Source organism: Paramormyrops kingsleyae, chromosome 16, assembly GCF_048594095.1.
Source record: "Paramormyrops kingsleyae isolate MSU_618 chromosome 16, PKINGS_0.4, whole genome shotgun sequence".
Classification (NCBI taxonomy): Eukaryota; Metazoa; Chordata; class Actinopteri; order Osteoglossiformes; family Mormyridae; genus Paramormyrops; species Paramormyrops kingsleyae.
Window position 1 is genome coordinate 16,382,484 of NC_132812.1, and position 18,002 is coordinate 16,400,485.

An 18,002-nucleotide genomic window follows, 5' to 3' on the forward strand; every position below is an offset into this window, starting at 1 on the left:
GAGGCAGTTGCATATAACTCAGTTTATTTTCCCCCTACCAGTTTGCATCCAACTGCATGGCACCCAATTTAATAGAAAAAAAACAAAAAAGTAAAAAAAGATGAGCAATATAATGTACTTCGAATTTCCACTTTCCCTGAAATTATTTATCCAATTTCAGTTTTTGTCTTCAGTATGTTCTTCTTGGCACCAAATAAAACCTGTCCTTTGGTTACTTTTGTCACATATTGCCGTCACATGAAAATAACCAATGTCTTCCTCATGGTATCAAAAAAAAACACAAGATATCAAAATGCATAGTCAGACATTGCACATAGTTTGAAACCATTTAAACAAATCATTAATGACACATTTTGAATTACAGAACTACTTGTACATCCCTGGTATGCCACAATGAAAACAGAATCAGGATTTGTGTTACATTTGTAAATCAGGTGGCCATAACAAGAGATTTTTTAGTGTTTGCAGTTTCGGTGAAAGCTTGTTCTCTCCCAAGCCAAGCATTACCTTCTGAATGAAGCTGAAAGTATTTTTCATGGACTTAGGATACTCTAAGTGCAAGGAATACAACAACCCAAACAGGAGACAAAGTGCTTGTGGAAGGTTGAGGAGATCACGCATTACAATCCTTCCCTCAATGACGATTGCAGTCGAGGCTGCATCAAAGTGGAGCTGATTAGGAGAGCACTGAGGCGTATCTTCTCTGATTGAAGTCAGCACCCCGACAGACATCTGTGTGAAGGCCTCTTCATTCTCAGAATCCTGCATTGGAAGAAATAGAGAACACCACCAATATAATATTATGTTTCACCTAAACATGAAAACACTGGACACGGTAAACAAGTGATCCAGCCAAGTTGGCCACCATTTTGATGTAAACAAAAGGGTCTTCCCTGGTATACTTTTTGTGTCACATTCTGCCTCATTCCTTGTTACCTAGGGTAACCAGATAATCCATGTCAGGGAGGACACTTTGAGCTACTTCGGGTTTTACAAACTAATTTCAAACTGAAAGGCTCCTGTGCTCAGCTAATTAGTTCAGCTCTTCTTCTAGTGACACATGCACGATTATAGGAGACTGACCAATTAGCACACAGTAAGAACTCAGTGCTCAAGTGAAATCCAGGTCCTTTTAATTGAAATGGTAGTTAACAAATCCTGTCCTAGCTCAGAGTGTCCTCCCTGATATGGATTATCTGGTCACCCTATTGTTACCACCTACTGATTTAAAGAGAGCATGACATAGCACTTGACTGAATGGGGATTGTAGGTCTATGGGATGATTTATAGCTACTGCAGACGCGGCTGTCTCTGATGCTCCATCCGCTTCGCAAGCCATTCATACTTCTCATTGCCTTATGCATCACAATTACATAGTTTCACCCTCACACCCTCCAAACAGGTAAACATCTAGTGAAAATAGACTGTTTCCAGTTTAATAATCATGGCGAGACAGTTGGTTTTGCGCAATGAAAAAACTTTTACTTGATTTTACTTGCATTGGATGTTGGAAAAGTGCAAGTTTGTCTTTCCCTTTTTGTCTCTGGGTTTCACTAATGTAACTACACAGTACCTATTGCCAACTAATATCTGAGAATGCAGAGCATTCCTGTGCACTTTTTCCATTTGGCCAGTGACCAATCAATGTTTGCCTCACTGCAGACACTGTTGGCAACCTTGCCCACGGCTCATGGTGCTGCCAATGACCCTATGCTGTTTGGCCACCATTATGTCACATTCACTGAGCTGTTGCCGTTTCTATCCACAATAAATGTAAACCACAAAGGTTGTTGTGATTATTGTCCTGTGTGTTACACGGAAGTCTAGATAGTCATGCTTTGTTTAGGAACACGTTTGTCAGCGACAAACCAATGTGAAGTCAATCACCAGAGCTTGAAACTAAATGTGTAAACTGCTGTTACTTGAGCACTGATTGCGTTTTATCTAATGTTGTCTTTAACAGAGGTGGACATTCCAGGTCCAGAAAGTAAAAATCCAGACCAAGATTTTGCTTCAACCAACCAGTTGAGTATGAGGAGTCAGAGTAGCCTACTCAACTGGTTGGTTGAAACAAAATCTTGGTCATGATTTTTACTTTCTGGACCTGAAACATCATCCTTCTTCCATCATGGTCGCGATAAAAACCTTAAACTGAAATAAACACTAATGGTCTGTACTTTAATTTCATGTTTTAACCTGAATTTTTTTGCATAGGAAAATTAGTTTTACCACTTTTTCCCCAATATTGATCCTTTTCATTGTAACTGTATAGATTCACAACTGCAAACTTACTCTTAAGCAGGGATTCGATTACATCAAAACTTACAAAGCAGGTCTTGTAAAAGTCATCAGGTTCATCACCAAGTAGAACAGGGAGGCCTTTCAGAACAAGGGACCTCATTGCTGTCACATCTGGCTTCTAAGGAATAAGAACAATTTAAGATCAAGAAATAGCAACACTTACATTATAGCCCTGGAAAGCAAACATGTTGACAATTGTTAGTTTGACAGTTGAGGACTGTTTAGGTAAACTTTCCCCATAAATATAACATAAAACAAAACTAAAATTGACTAACTCCATCATTAATTTTCTTCAGTAACTCAGTCAATGTCTGGCCAACATTTCCTCTCTTAGACTTGAAGACTGTGATCAGGCGTGGTGTATATCGGTCCAAGGCATCAAAAAAGTCACTTCGCAGGTGTGTGGTGGCTATCCTGTTAAACTCTGCATATACCTACAAAAATGAAGGCATAAAACACCATCAATGTGCAATTGACAGGCAAATAACAATGAACAGGTATATAAACGTCCCCTGCTTACTTGTTTTTCTGTAAAAAGAGCTGGCCACCGCTCCATCACTGTCTGCACTGGGGGTGCCGTCTCCACAATCTCCCGTCTACGCAGTGGGAAGGTCTGCTCCATCTTTGATGCAATGGCAGTTGCGCTACGGTTCTTTTTTCTCATTTCTTCAACCAGGACCTTCCTCTCAGCCTCGAGGCTATTTTCATTCTGCCCATCTGGGAGACCTGGTAAATAATTCACCTCAAACCTCTTTGGCCTTCTGAAGCATTTTGATGGTATTCCTGGAACACGTTGTTTGCCGCCATTTATACAAACATCTACACACCCTGCTCTTCTCATTTTAGTGCGGTAGTTCCCCATTTTAAATTTTAAACTGTGTTTCCAACCAGAGCATCCATTTGGTGAGCCTGGCTCTGTGAGGCAGGGGTACTTGCTTATAAGTGCTAATGCCACAGAATGGATCCGCTCCTCATCTGGGTAGGCATCAAATTTGTACATCTGTTCAGCTAGCTTTTCCAATATTTTGTGCTTCATGTCCCTTGTTATATTGGTGTGTATCTTGTCTCTTCTGAAGGCAAGGTTTGCTTGTCTCAATCTGTATTCCACATCCGCAGAAAAGTTTGGGATGTCGAAAAACTCTGGCCATTTCTCTCTTCTGGTTGGAGCGGGTGAAGACAGAATCTCTGTATCATCAGACAAGCTAGGAGTGGAGGAAGGAGTGCTAGATGCCACGGGTAATAATGAAATGAGTTTCAATGTAGCTCTTCTTGCTGGTAAATCTGCTATGTCATCCAGGTTGCAGAGCGCATTATTGAACTCTGGATCTTCATACATTAAATTGAAACCATGTTCCAAATTGAATTTATCTCTGAGTATTATCTTCAGTTCCTCAAGTGTGTCTGGTTTTTTATCCAGTGATATTTTTCGTATATTCTGTTCATTTATTATGAATCTCACTGTAAAGTGTTCCATGTCCTAAAAAAAAAAACAATAAATATGAATTGGTTTAGCACCTACTCACTGTAATATGCAACACTTCAGGGTAACAAACACTTTGCCTTTCACTTTATAGAAGGATAAGGGGAAAACACCATTTAGCTCACACAACCTAGTGACTGTGAAAGACCCAGGTCTACGTAAACACACCTCATAAGGACATAAATGCTCATGGTACCATGACGTCACAAGACTGCAGACACAGAAGACTTCTCTATTGATTACTATAATGTGTGTTTAGCCTGAACTCTGGGAGCCCTAAGCAACACCCACCAGAAATTATCATATCTGCGCTCTATGTAACACCATGAACACATGCAGAAGATGCAATCAATACACTGCTTTGCTTGACATTTTGCTGGTAAAGCCAAGCTTCAACATTTTCAGGAAAAGATGTTTCCATTACTGACTTCATTTTAACGACTAGCAGATTAGGCTTAAAAAATGCTGAAGAATCTAAATGGACAGTATATCTACTATTCTTTTACAAAAAGGCACACCCCAGATGTTGAGACAAACCATTGTGTAAGTGCTTTTACTTAAAAAAATACTTTAAAGTAAATTTAAAAGTAACTTAGTACTTAGTACTTTCACTTAAGTAAGATTGTTGATGTAGCACTTCTACTTTTACTTGAGTACATATTTTGCAGGATATTTGTACTTTTACTTAAGTAGTAAGCTTCAGTACTTCCTCCACCACTGCCATGCACTTCCATTAAGGGTCAGATGATGGAATGTGTTCAATCCTATAAATATCTTGGAACAGTAATTGATTCAAAAGTAAAATTTGAAGCAAACTGTGAAGTTCTGTGCAAAAAAGGACTCCAGAGACTCTCATGTCTAAGAAGGCCTTCTCTTTCCACATTGATAAGACTATGATGATTTCATTTTATCATGAATCTATTTTATCCTTCTCCCTGGTGTCCTGGTTTGGACATTTATCTGTAAAGAACAGAAGCTCACTCAGTCAGACTGTGAAATGGTCTAACAGGCTGATTGGTGAGTCACAGCTGAATCCAGCATCCCTGTACACCAGACAGTTACAGCGGCCGGCAGGTTCAGTTCTCCTTCACGTTTCACACCCTCTGCACAGTGAGTTTCAGTTTTCAGGTTAATGGTCCCAAAATGTAGAACAAAAAGATTTAAAGACAGCTTTGTTCCAGCAGCCATCACTCATATAAATAGATCATAGCCTTTTTTTAAATCTGTTTTGTTGTCAGTTGTTCCTGTTTTGAAGTGTGTATGTAGGATGTATGACTCAGGACTGCGTCCCAAATCTACTTATGGGTACAAATAAAGTAACCTGAACCTGAGCCATGTCCTGTGCATCTTCTCGCTTACACATGCAAAACTGAGAAAAATGATCTGCAACAAAGCTCTCTTGGAATCCAGCCAAAGATTGAGTCCCCAAGTTGTGTACAGCCACAGTGCCTTTAACAGTTTCTCCTAGTTATTAAATATACACCTCAAAAGGTGCAAGATGTTGACAGAGAGGATGACGAACTTAAACATAGCCATGTTCTTTTACAGCTTTAACTTTACGTAAAAGTGTCAGATGAATGAATGAAGGGTTGACAGGTACTTGGAGTCAAGATTTGCAAAAACCCAATATACAGCACAGTTTGTTCTTTCTCTGTTCACGATGGGTTAGCAACCTCAAATGCATCTTTGTACAGTCCATGAACAATCCTAAATTTGTCAAAATTTAGAAGAATGTTTTCTTTGAAATGGGAATCGTCTCTGAATGAGTGGTTCCCCTGTGATAAAGTCCTCACTCCTGCCAGCAGATTATTCAAAATATCCCTGTTGCTCAACAAAAAAAATGTTTTTAGGTCAAAAATCACTGGAATCAATCTAAATGCAAGTGAAGTACTCCACTGTAACTTGTTATTGGGAAACATGACCTTCAAGGTTATTACTCCTTCGGCTGAGCAGTGTCTCCTTCTGTCCTGCCCCATAATACAGTAAACTGACATGTCCTGCACACTCTAGGTGGCTGGCATCTTACCTGTACTGAGGCTGATGATGGCAAAGCAGCTGGTCAGTGAAAAGTCTTCTGGCAGTTTCCACTGTAACACTTCCAGGCCAACCAAAAAAAAAAAACTTTGTTTCACTTCTAATATTATAATTTAATTAGCTTAAAAGCCAGTTACGGCTGTGTGGTAAATGCCTTCCGGTTTCTCGCAGAAGGTGGAAAGTCATGTCACACTACCATCCACACCAAGCAAAGGCTGTCAACTGCCAGGTTGGTGCTTAGTGTCCCACTTGGTGTGCGGTACCTTGTTAATACCATCTGTGCTCTTCTGTCACCTAAAGGTTGGGCGTTCTGTTGCACATATAAAGATAAAATAAATTGATCAGAAAACACATGCACTTAGGCCTATGAGCAATCAAACCAGATCTGATGCAATAACAGTCAGGCACAGCAATAATGTTAAAAGTACAGCACAGAGCAACGTTATCATTACATAATGAAAATAAGATAACCGGCCAATACAACCCCCCTCCAAATAATCATATTGTCATGATGAATGGACTGGGACCTCAGCCCCTCCAATGTTCAATACAAAGTTAAGCCCTTGACCATGACTGACAATGCACTAACATGCAGGTGCGAGGCAATTGCGCAATACTGTTGAAACCCCCCTATACATGATTATTTAACGTGAACTTTACTCTAAACCCCCCTATTCAAATCTGGCCCTCAATTCCACATCCCAGCCTTGTTTTCAGAAATCCCAGGTAGTTAGTTTAATAATGACTGACTCTGATTGGTCAGAGGCTGCACACTTGGCTCACAGGTAAAGGAAGGCTGGAAAACCAGCAGTTAAATTAAATTAGCCCTGCAGTAAAATAATGAGTCATCTGGGTTTTTTTTCCGCATGGAAGTAACAGCAACTAGAAAAAAGTCTAGTAAAAATGGCAAAAACTTCAGCTTAAGTAAAATCAACAAATGTGTTTCATCTGAGATAACTATTACTATTTACAGTGTAATAAAAGCAATAGCTGGCAGAGCCAAATCCTGCTCCATAGGCAGTGAACTCAGGGAGTCGCTCATAAATAAAGGGGAGCACGGTCTCATCATATAGTGTTCATTTGGGGTGTTAACCATGCTGTTTGCCTTAGGAGGTGCTTCTGTTTCAAGACGACATCATTTTCATATGCATTCATCATGTTCAATCAGCTGTAGCATATCAATTAATGTACGAAGTAATTGTTAACGTACCTTTACTGATAACCTAGTATAAGTGTAATCACATAAAACCGCAGTGACTTTATCATTAATTCATGGTGAGCAACAGGAATTCATGATACATCTTATATTAATTCATGCATTAAATCATGGGTCATGAGTTACTTAATTGAGCATTACTTGTGTATATGATTTATACCGTTAATAAATTGTCAATGACATTTTTATGCATTCTGCACAAAAAATGCAATTTAATTGCCCTTCAGAATAACAATAAAAGAATCATTTTTAAAAAATCAAAAACATCTTTAGAAGGTATCGAGGCATTGATTAAATGTAGGCCTACCTTCAAATTCTCCCGGTTCCATGTGGAGTGACAGAGCTGGGTAGAGTGTGGCTGAGTATACGCACATAAGATGTGAAGGGTTCTCACTCAAGGGAACGGAAAGCCAGCGGAATCAGAATCAGCCTAGGTTTCGTTTCTGGCCAGCTCATTATAGCTATGCTCCCGCCTTCAGAGTATTTCCTTTCCTTGCGCAAAGGGAATTACACTACCTGACAGATATGTGTCTATTATTTATTTCATTCGTTCTTTATTTGTTGAGCAATAGTAGATTAAATGAATGCATAACAGGATTAATGCATAATAATGTTACCACCTTTGGTCAGCTGGCTGGAGTGAGATTTTCAGTTCGTCTACAACACATTTAGCCTAAATGTATGTGAGAGTTTATTACCTTGTAAATAGTGTGGAGGGTTTGCTATGTACTTCAACGCTTTGGATATGGGTAATTTTAGGTTTATAATGGAATAATATAGATTTGACGTGAGATTTTCTTGCGTCACGCCAGATGAGTGAGAGTTGGCAACGGCGGCATAATGATTCTTTAAGGATAATTGACGTGTTTTCTGCCAGATACTTTAGAATTCGGTTTACCATGAAAACACACATGCTGTAATATGTGTATTTGTTGATTTTGGTACGTTTTGTCGCATTGTGGTACCAGTGCTGAATAGTGTTTTACCGTGGTGTGTGTGTGATTACTGTGTAAGTTGGCTTTCCTTGTGTGTGCGTTGCTTGTCTCCAGTACAGCGCAAATTTCTTGATTAACAGGTAGAGCATATATATTAAGTAGCAGTTTTGTTTAACCAGTTTAGCCGGTTTCGTCGGTATGAGGTTCTGTTGATCTTATGCGTCAGTTCCCAGCAGCCCAGACTCCGGCTGTGTGCTCGCGTCTCCTCCTCTGACGTTTTGCATGCCTGTTCTCTTTATATTTAAGATTCAAAAGCTGTAGACCCATAACAAGAGCGCCCATTGTTTTTAACATGTTAATAATTCGTATTTTTTCAAAACTTGAGCAAAAACAATCATTCAAATCCCTTGTTTATTTAGTCATAACCCTATTTATAGAGTGAGAATTTAAATCGTAAATCATATGACATGTACACTATACAGTCATATAATATAAGATGTCCATCCATAGATCTAACCCCTTTCCTGATCTGGGTCAAGGGCGGGTTACAGTCTAGCCCAAGCAACACAGGGCTCAAGTGTATAGAGTACACTATAAACAGGATTCCATTGTCATTAAAAAAAACACACATACTAAGCCACACCAGTTATTTCACACGCCCACTCCCTTAATTTCAGTATTGACAGGTCACATATGAGATCCATGCTGCTCATTCTGAAGCTCTTTCTCCTGTTGCACTCCATACTCATACTGAGATACGGTGCATAACTTAATTGTGGTTCTTTTTATGTAGGTCTGTGAGTGCCCTCTACTGGTCACATTTGGGAAAAAGAATCCCTCTTTCTTCTGTAATGCCTAAGTATTATCTAATGTTTTTACACCATTATTGTATATTTTTATAAACATCAACATCTGTGTATAGTAACACATTAAGTAATTAACAGTATTTAGTGGGAGATATTGACACCATAACAAAAGAAAGCACATTAGCTCTGACTTAAAATCAATACCAAAATACTGCAATTTAAATTAAATGCATGCACTGAAGAACATTTCACTCCCAAAAATCTCTCAACACAAATAAAACCACACCTGCAATTTATTATTTGTTTTCCATCAGTATGATAGGTTTACAGACGTGTGATCCTACCATCTCTACATAAACCACCGGAATTACTATAGTCTAACCTTATATAATATTTGAGCTTCCAATAATAAACTTGATGTACAAATAATAAATCTTAATGTACAAATAATGAAACCTATCATGATGAGGTACCTCCACTAAGAGTGACCTACAGACTAAAGAACAGCAGATGGCGCTGTGCTTCCTTCAGGCGGCTGAGCCTGAAGATCAGGTTCTTCCTCTTGGTGCCAATGTCGTAGTCCTCCTTCAGGAGGTCATCCACATTGTCCTTGTTTTGCAGCAGCTCAATCATCTCCCGCTGCAGCTGCCTAGCTGCCTCCTGCAGAATCTCATAGCGTACAACTAGTGGGATCTGGTCAGCCAGGCGTTGGCTGGCAACCTGGAAGGAAGTTCAGTTAATATTATTCATATTTATTCAACAGACACTCATACCCAAAGCTCTCTATCTAAACAAGACATTAATGCACTTGCAGATATTTAAACCTAAAGATGAAGGCTAAGATTTGAACAGTATTCTTTCATTCCTTCGGAGACTGAAACGAGTGCTTGTACAAACACAAATATTTCCTTATTGCATTCCATACATTTTAGCAAATCAGCTGTATAGAATCAAACTGTATAGAATTAAATCTGAGGGGTAACATCTTAAAATGGCAAACATTAGTGCTGAGGCTGAGAGAAAGTACTCTGTCGTCAGACTGCATGTATCTTCTACCCCCATGTTTCATTCACCAGGCCTCCTTCATACAGATGTACTATGTAGCATAAGGGGAACTGAAACCTGAATCTCAGGACAAACTCCATACTGCTGCTGGGGGGGATAATAATTCTAAGCAAAATGTTGGACCAGTTATGGCCAATACAATTTTCATTGTACAAAAAGGCAGTAACACAAATATAAATGCATTTATAAAATCACCGCAATGCTTACTGGGAAGGGACTTACCTGATAGTATGACTTGATGTGCATGGCCATCTCCTGTAATGTAGTACGTTCGCTAAAAGTCTGGCTTTTAAACCCAAAACCCACCCCATCCTCCCCCTTCATTTTCTTCAGGCTGTGACCATAAGTGCTGTCCTGGGTGTACACTACCATCTCCATTTTGAACTGAGTCCTCAATATAGACTCTGCAGCAGTGTCTTTGCTCTGCTTTATGACTTCAATTTTAGTCTGCATGGAAATAGAGATCATTTCTATTATGGCAATAGCGTTTTTGAACCACACAGTGATTCCGCATTTGATGATTCTGTCATTCAGCATTCTAGTATTCTGGAGTTGCTTAAATAGATGACAGACTTATGTAAGTATACCTTGGCGGTTTTCTGGAGGTTTGGGTATCCAATCAAGCTCTCTTGTGAAAGTTGTATAAATGCTCTCCTCACTATATCTGTAGCACAGAATAAATATTATGTTAATTTAATATCCCATTGCTACAAATGTTTTATAGAATATGAAGTCTTAATATGAGTCTTTTTCTCTGTATTTCACCTGAAATTTCTTTGAGCTTCTTTACAGCAGGCTCCTCCAGCTGGCTGATCTGCTCTTTCATTATCATCTCAAATGTCTTGTAGTTGACAAAGCCAGGAAGTTCTCTGCCCCTATACTTCTTTTCATACTCAGATGATTCACTCTCAATCTTCTGGTTGACTGTTGGAAAAATGGAAAAGTAATTTATTCATGTACTGACTATAGTATAATTATGTAATTTATTTGCTTGCTATCAACACTAAGTACTGGTGGACATGTGGTGGAGTGGTGGGTCTGAGGCTTGGGATCTCTGCCTATCGCCAGCAATCGTACATCCTCACAGATCCGTAGCCTGTGCCGGCAATCGGAAGGTTGCCAGTTTGAATCCCATGAATGCCAGGAGAGATTCTACTCTGTTGGGCCCTTGAGCAAGGCCCTTAACCTGTAATTGCTTCATCCTGAATATGATGTTACCCTACATCCAGCCCTGTAAGGAGGTCCTCCAACTTACAGGGAAAGTTTTAGGGGTTGGTGGCAGGATTGGCACTCCAGCCACTGGAAAAAACTCACACTGGTCCATTTGCACTAGTGTGGTGCTGAGGTATCACCCACTGCACGGCTGCATTCAGGTTCTCATCACTGAGGTGATTCGCCGTGTGGTGGGCGTGGCAACGTGGTGTATCAGTGTGCGCTGTGTGTGTGTGTCTGTGTGTGTGCGTGCACAAAAAATGTGTATTATAAATAACTCTGTTTTGACTATGTTGCATATTGAAGGATCATTGGATCCTTGAACTAAATGTCTAGTGAAGAGGATCATTATGCTAATAGTCCATTTGATACTCACATTTTAACCCAGATTCATCGAGGACTTTTTTCCACTTCTCAAACTGAACTCTCAGTACAGATAGGAGACTAGCCTTATTTCCATGCTTCAGCTCTTCACCTGTGGCCAGGTTCAAAGTGGCTTGTGTGAATTCGGTCACTTTCTGTTTGTTTTTGGAGTGGAATCAATGTTATCATGAGCACTGATGTTTGCTCTCAAAATATATGATCTTTCAAATGTAAAACAATTTGCAGACCATGTCATTCATTAAAAAGCTGAAAATTGTACTTTAATTCTATTTAGTGAAACTCTAAAATCAGTTAAATAACAAATTCAAATTAAAATATACACAGATGAGCTAAAACATTATGACCACCCCCACGACGTGAAAAAACGTTGACTATCAGTGCATGTCAAGGTCTGGGATATATTAGATGGTACCCAACATTCGCCTACTTATGGTTGACATGTTGAATCCAAAAGAAATTGGCAAGAGCAAAGATCTGAGTGACTTTGATAAGGGTGAAATTGTTATGGCCAGGTGACTGGATCAGGGCATCTCCGAAACAGAAAGGCTTGAGGAGAGCTCATGGTCGGCCATGGTGAGCACCCACTGAAAGAGGTCTGAGGAGGGAAATGTGCTGTAAGGAGGAGGGGCAGCCAAACTCGTCACTCTGTGATGTGAATGAAGGCTATCCTGCCTGCTACATAGCAAGTTCTACTGTGGTACAAACCACAGATAATTTTAACGATGGACATGGAAGTAATGTGTCGTGCATACACAGTGCATTGAGCTCTACTGCATATGGGGCTGCGTAGCTGTGGATCGGCTTGTCGGTAAAATGCTTCCTAGAGACGCTTGACATGTACCCTCCCGTCCACATGATGCAACTGAAAACAGGATTCATTGGACCAGGAGACCTTCTTCTATTCTACCAAGGTCCAGTTCTGATGCTTTCATGCCCTTTATAGGTGCTTCTGACAGTTGACAGGGATAAGAATGGGCACTCTGACTGGCCTACAGCTATGTAGCCCTATGCACAGCAGAGCTCAATACTCTACGTGTCGTGACACATTACTCCTGTCACCATCATTAAAACTATATGTGATTTGGATGTGACCAGACGGAATAGCTTTCGTTCATATCTTGCATCTACAACTCTCGGCTACACAACACCCAGTCGGTGAAGTGTGGTTATTCCCTCCTCAGACTGGTCTCAGGCGGTACTCACCACGGCTGACCATGAGCACCTCATAAGCCTTGCCATTTCGGAAGATGCTCTGACCCAGTCATCTAGCCGTAACGATTTGGCCCATGTCAGCGTCATTCAAGTTCTCACCCCTGTCCTTTTCTTCTGCATTCAACACATCAACTACAAGCACCAAATGTTAGATTACTGTCTCATATATCCCAGACCTTGATGCAAACCCTTTTTTACAAGAAAAACAACATTATTTGTTTAACATGGTCATAATTTTTGGCTTAAAGGTGTAAAGACAAAATTAGCTTTCTCCAAACCACAACTGTTTGGTTGAGGTTAAGGTTGCAGTCTTGTGGATCTGTTAATGTCATTTGTCACTCACATCAATCAAAAACATCCTCCTGTCTGCTGCATCTGTGGGGGATCCTCTTCCATACCTTTCTAGCTCTTTTTCTAGGTCAGCTATTTTTCTCTGGATTTGGTCCTCCAGTCGGGGCAGGGATTTCTAAAAAGAAACAGTGATGAAATTACTTTGCATTGTTCCTCAACAGGCTTGGACAGTGGGGGCTCTTGCAGCAGCATCAAGTTCATTGCTATGTGTCTTTACCTCAATGTGTTGCACAAGCTCCAGAGTCAGCTTCTCAGCCAGATGTGGAATGCTGGCATAGCCTTCCTTATAGAGGACGCTATAGAAATATCACAATATATCAAAGCACTTATCTATAATGCTTTTGGTTTAAACAAAAATCTGAAATAACAGAAAAACACAATATTACCCGAAGTGGCTGTGTCCTTCAAAAAAGAATTTTTCTTTGTCAAGAGCTTCAGTAAGTGACACCCTGTCTGTAATATCCTTCTGTCCCCTGCACTTGACAACCATGTAGCCCTTTGCAAGGTGAATGACCTCATTGAGGATGATTTGCACAATTGTCTCCTCTGTGCCCTTGTCCACCAGATCTGGCTTTGTCAGGATACCTGTCCAAATTGGAGAAATGCAAACTGGTCAAGTACGGGACAAGGTAAGATCTAGAAAAAGCTGCAGTAGTTATTGTACAGATAAGTAACTGAATTTGCTGCTGTCGCAAAACAGCTGTCATAGTCATTGTACATATGTCGGCACCCATAGAATGTCTCTGCAAAGTATGAAAAAGATCCTGCAAAAACTTTTAGAGTTATCATCTTAAGAGTATCAAATGTCAAAACTGCCCTTTCGCCAGCTATCTCTTTGCGGCCCTGCCTCAATTTTAGGATAATTTGTAATCATTGTAATCATTTTTAGTTCCTCAGCCCTACAATGCCAATGCAAAGTTTGAAAAATATCCCTCAAAGGATGTTTGAGTTATCTGTTCACATATCAAAGTGTCTGAGGCAGAGATGGCAGTGGTGGACCAGTGCTAAAACCATATGTATTCCCCGAAGCCCTGGAAATACAATTAGCATACCTAGAGTCCGTTCACCATGAGGGTCCACTTCTTGCGCCATCTTTAAGGCTTCGGTTGTTGCTATGTCAACATTGCATGGCACCACAACCAGATTTATTGTCTCCTGCTTCGCGATGAACTTCTTTATCAGGCACTTGATCTAAAGCGACAGCACACACATCCCAATACAATGCTTACACTGAACACATACAGTATGACACACTGACTTTGATTCGTTCAAAACCTTTACATTAAAGGGCATTAAAAAGATACTTTAAAATTCTTAGACAAGGGTTCAAAGTTCTATCAGAGAAGAGGAACCTCACTTGTTCCCCAATGTTCTCAGGTTGACCCTTCACAGCAACTCTGGCAATTCCTGGCAAGTCGATGAGCGTGAGGTCAGGAACATCAGGGGAAGAGATCTCCAGACTTATAAGTTCTTGAGAGATACCCACACCAACACCCGCAATCTCATCTTGGGCTGTTCAATACAGATGTTATAAAATATATTTAAATAAACAATCCTGAGTATGGATCATCAACACTAACATTTATTTTTAATTATAATCTTCAGTTTTTATTTATTTTATTTTAATGACAGGTGTTCCTGCAATCAAGACCAGAATAAATGGTTGGATGGTTGGATGAATGAACAAGAGATCATTTTATAATTATTGATTAATCATTGTATAATCAATATGATAGTTATCAATTGCCTAAAGTAAACTGAAGAGAATATCTTTTCATTTGGCATGCACAAAGGAACATACTGACAGTGAAGATAAAGAGATCTCTTACCTTTTCGAATAAACCTCTCTACTTCAGAGGGATCCTTAATTTCCTTTTCCTCTGATTTGTATTTTATTTTACCATACCAATTATCCTCTGCTTTTATTTTCTTCATCTTCAGTTCCAGAGGACATCGTGTCACAATTCCTGACAAATAAAGATAATTCTATATCTCTTCAACAAAAGACTCCAGTTTCCTCCAGTTTCATGGAACCTCAAATTAATTTGCATAAGTAATTTCCACAACACTAAAACAAATTAAAGTAAACTTCATATTAAATAGAATATAAGGGAAGCTGTTTGTTAATTCCTCTTCTGATACGAATAAGATACAACCGACTCAGACAAGTCATCAAAACATCAAAACGCTTCAATAGCTTTTTTATTTGCCATTCATTAAGCAGGTAAGACATGGTACAGTTCAGCCTTCAGCTGATGCACAAATACTTATGAATAGAATAGAATAGAATATATCTTTATTGTCATTGTAGATACAACAAAATTTGAATCCCCAACTTCCAGTGCAAAAAAAGTGAGTTTCTTGGCAGTGTTAATGACCCCTTGAAGCACCTTCTGTTCAGTAGCTGAAGCTGTCTGCAAATTTACTTTTGCACATGCCACACTGCACAGATTTCCCACATGAGTGAGAAAGACAGATTCCATCAGGGCTTGTGGGTTACGGCACTTACCGCTCCCCCTTGGCAGTGCCACTCCAGACAGAGCCTCCAGCACAGAGCTCTTCCCTGAGCTCTGGTCCCCAATAACAGCAATAGCTGGCAGAGCCAAATCCTGCTCCACGCCCAGTGAGCGCAGGGAGTCGATCAGGTCGATACAGGGACGCACTTTCTCCTCATAGTGCTCGTTTAGGATGTTAGTCACGCCACATGGCTTAGGAGATGCTGCTGTTTCTAAACAACGTAAATTTCATATACTGTTATTCTGTACAATCAACTGTGGGAATCAGATAATTAATTATTGGATCATTAATTAAAATTTTAAGAAAGACACCAATTTCCATGTAGCGGCTTGTGCTGTATTTTGATTATTACTTAGGTAGGTAGTTAAGCATTTGTATTCTGCATTAATAAAAATACCATTTAAATGTTCCTCATTGTTAAAAATGCCATGTTAACCTATGGGACACTTTAAATAGACATATCCTACCTTCAAGTTCGCCCGGCTCCAGGTCATCTGACAAAGCAGAACTAAGTGACCCGGATTCTGTGTAAAAAAGATATAAAGGTCTCATTCTCATTATAACATTGACTCAAACTCCCAGCGCAGAGCTCTCCCCAAAGCACTGGTCCCCAACAACAGCAATCAAATCCTGCTCCATGTAGGGAGTCGATTAGCGCCGTGCATCTTCACTGGTCTCACTATTTGATTGGATTACGATTATCAAATCAACAACTGGATTCCACACTGCATCACAATGCATTGCATCCTCAGTGGCTATTTTTTCATCAATGAATATAAGCAGATGGCGGGTGTATTCCGCAAAGTAAATCCCAGCAGCGGTCACAGCTCAAAATGTACTGTACTGTTACGTTTTCCATGACAGTGTCACGCACGTAAAGGCAGTGTCTCGTGACTTAACAGGTGTTACGGGACACTGCCTGTACGTGCGTGACACTGTCATGGAAAACGTAACAGTACAGTACACTTTGTGCTGTAACCCCTTCTCGTAAATCCTTTTGTAGTGCAGTGCGTTGTTTCCTATTCGAGCGGCAACGATCATATTAGTTTGCCACCAGCACTACGTCTTTGTCTGATAGCTGCCATTCGTCCACCAGATGAGACAGTAGCTCCGCCAGATGAGTATTCGTGTCAGACTCATGATCGGCTCTCGTTTGCAGTACATGCGACAACGTCTGCCAGTCCTCCCTAACGTATAAACATGAAAGGTTGCTGCGATTAAGTTCTTTTGTACTGTAGAATTTTAATGTCCAGCTGCATCCGAAAAATCAACTAAAAATGACTCGATCATGCACTGTCACTCCAACGACTCAGAATCGTCCACCGCGGTGCCTCTTAAAAACGATTAATTGTGTCTACCCTAGAACCGTTCAGATCAATACAGGGGTGCACTCTCTCCTCGTACTGCTTATTTAGGGTGTTAGTCATGCCACTTGGCTTAAGACAAGTTATTAAACAACTTAATATTCATACACGGTTATAATTTACAACCAACTGTTGAAATTACATAAATATTTTTAAAGCAAGCGATTTCTGTGTAACACTTGTGCCATATTTTGGTTATTATTTAGGTAGTTAGTTAAAGAATTGGTAGGCAATTCTGCATAAATAAGAATGCCATTAATCATAAAAGTATAAAAGTATCGTATTATTATCCGTGGGATGCGTTGAATAAACATATGCCTACCTTCAAGTAATGCCAGTTCCATGTCTGTGACAAAGAAGTACTGAGGGAACCAGAATGTGTGCTGGAAAGATATAGAGGTCTCAGATTGAATAAAACAGAAACTGACGCGGTGAAATCAGGAAGGTTTCGTTTCTCTGTAGCTATACTGTACGATGGCGACATCTCAGTTTCGATATTGCAGGTTTATAGGAAAATGTGCCGGTGTTCTGTCGATATATGCTGCCTTGTCGAAAAATGCTACCGTAGTGCTAATAGATAGCCCTAACCCTAACTCTTACCCAAAACCCCTAAAACCCATACCTTAACCCTAACCCTAACCCCTAAAAGCTAACCCTAATCCCAAAACGGTGGAACTGCACATGCGCAGAAAGGCTCGATAGCACGTCTCGATAGGTAGAATTTTTCGACAGAACACCTGTTTTGAGGGTTCTTCTGTGGTTTTTTATGAGATCAACAGACGATTCTGAACTCACCTTCCCCTGTTATAGCACACAGCGAATATTTTAACCAACTTTTTAAAAACAAAAATATTCTTAATAAAATATTCTTTTTAAGCATGAAAAAAAACACTCTAATGAAGTTGCTAATATGACCCACCGGGTGGCGCTTATTGACCATATAATGAACACTCGGTATATCTACGTGCATATAAATAATAAATATAAATTGGAAACGTGCACGAAATTGTTTAAAATATGATGGGTTACGGGTGTTAACTTAAAACTATTAGCGTTAGATATATATTTGAAAAACTTACAAAAAGCATAAACTCCATTATTAGTTTAATTGCTATGCAGGGGCGT

General features: G+C 39.8%; 2 protein-coding genes across 3 annotated transcripts; both read right to left on the minus strand.

The window, feature by feature from the left end:
- Positions 1-23: 23 nt before the first annotated feature.
- Positions 24-7,448, minus strand: LOC111852704 (sterile alpha motif domain-containing protein 3-like). 2 transcript variants are annotated; one of them, XM_023828918.2, is made up of 7 exons: positions 7,339-7,448; positions 6,079-6,125; positions 5,808-5,876; positions 2,822-3,778; positions 2,577-2,735; positions 2,327-2,419; positions 24-762 (listed from the first exon to the last, which is right to left on the minus strand). In XM_023828918.2, the coding sequence occupies exons 4-7, from the start codon at positions 3,773-3,775 to the stop codon at positions 418-420; spliced, it is 1,551 nt and encodes a 516-aa protein (XP_023684686.1). In that variant the 5' UTR covers positions 3,776-3,778; positions 5,808-5,876; positions 6,079-6,125; positions 7,339-7,448; the 3' UTR covers positions 24-417. The 2 variants fall into 2 exon arrangements, with proteins under 2 accessions (XP_023684686.1, XP_023684687.1); XM_023828919.2 differs by lacking the exons at positions 5,808-5,876; positions 6,079-6,125.
- A 1,599-nt stretch (positions 7,449-9,047) lies between these two features.
- On the minus strand, positions 9,048-17,547 carry LOC111852707 (interferon-induced GTP-binding protein Mx3-like). The gene is made up of 14 exons (XM_023828923.2): positions 17,200-17,547; positions 15,981-16,037; positions 15,506-15,724; positions 14,826-14,963; positions 14,354-14,508; positions 14,049-14,187; positions 13,383-13,581; positions 13,214-13,292; positions 12,989-13,111; positions 11,426-11,567; positions 10,603-10,761; positions 10,425-10,501; positions 10,060-10,284; positions 9,048-9,492 (listed from the first exon to the last, which is right to left on the minus strand). Exons 1-14 carry the CDS (start codon positions 17,219-17,221, stop codon positions 9,262-9,264), a joined length of 1,965 nt encoding a protein of 654 aa, XP_023684691.1. The 5' UTR covers positions 17,222-17,547; the 3' UTR covers positions 9,048-9,261.
- Between the last annotated feature and the right edge of the window lie 455 nt (positions 17,548-18,002).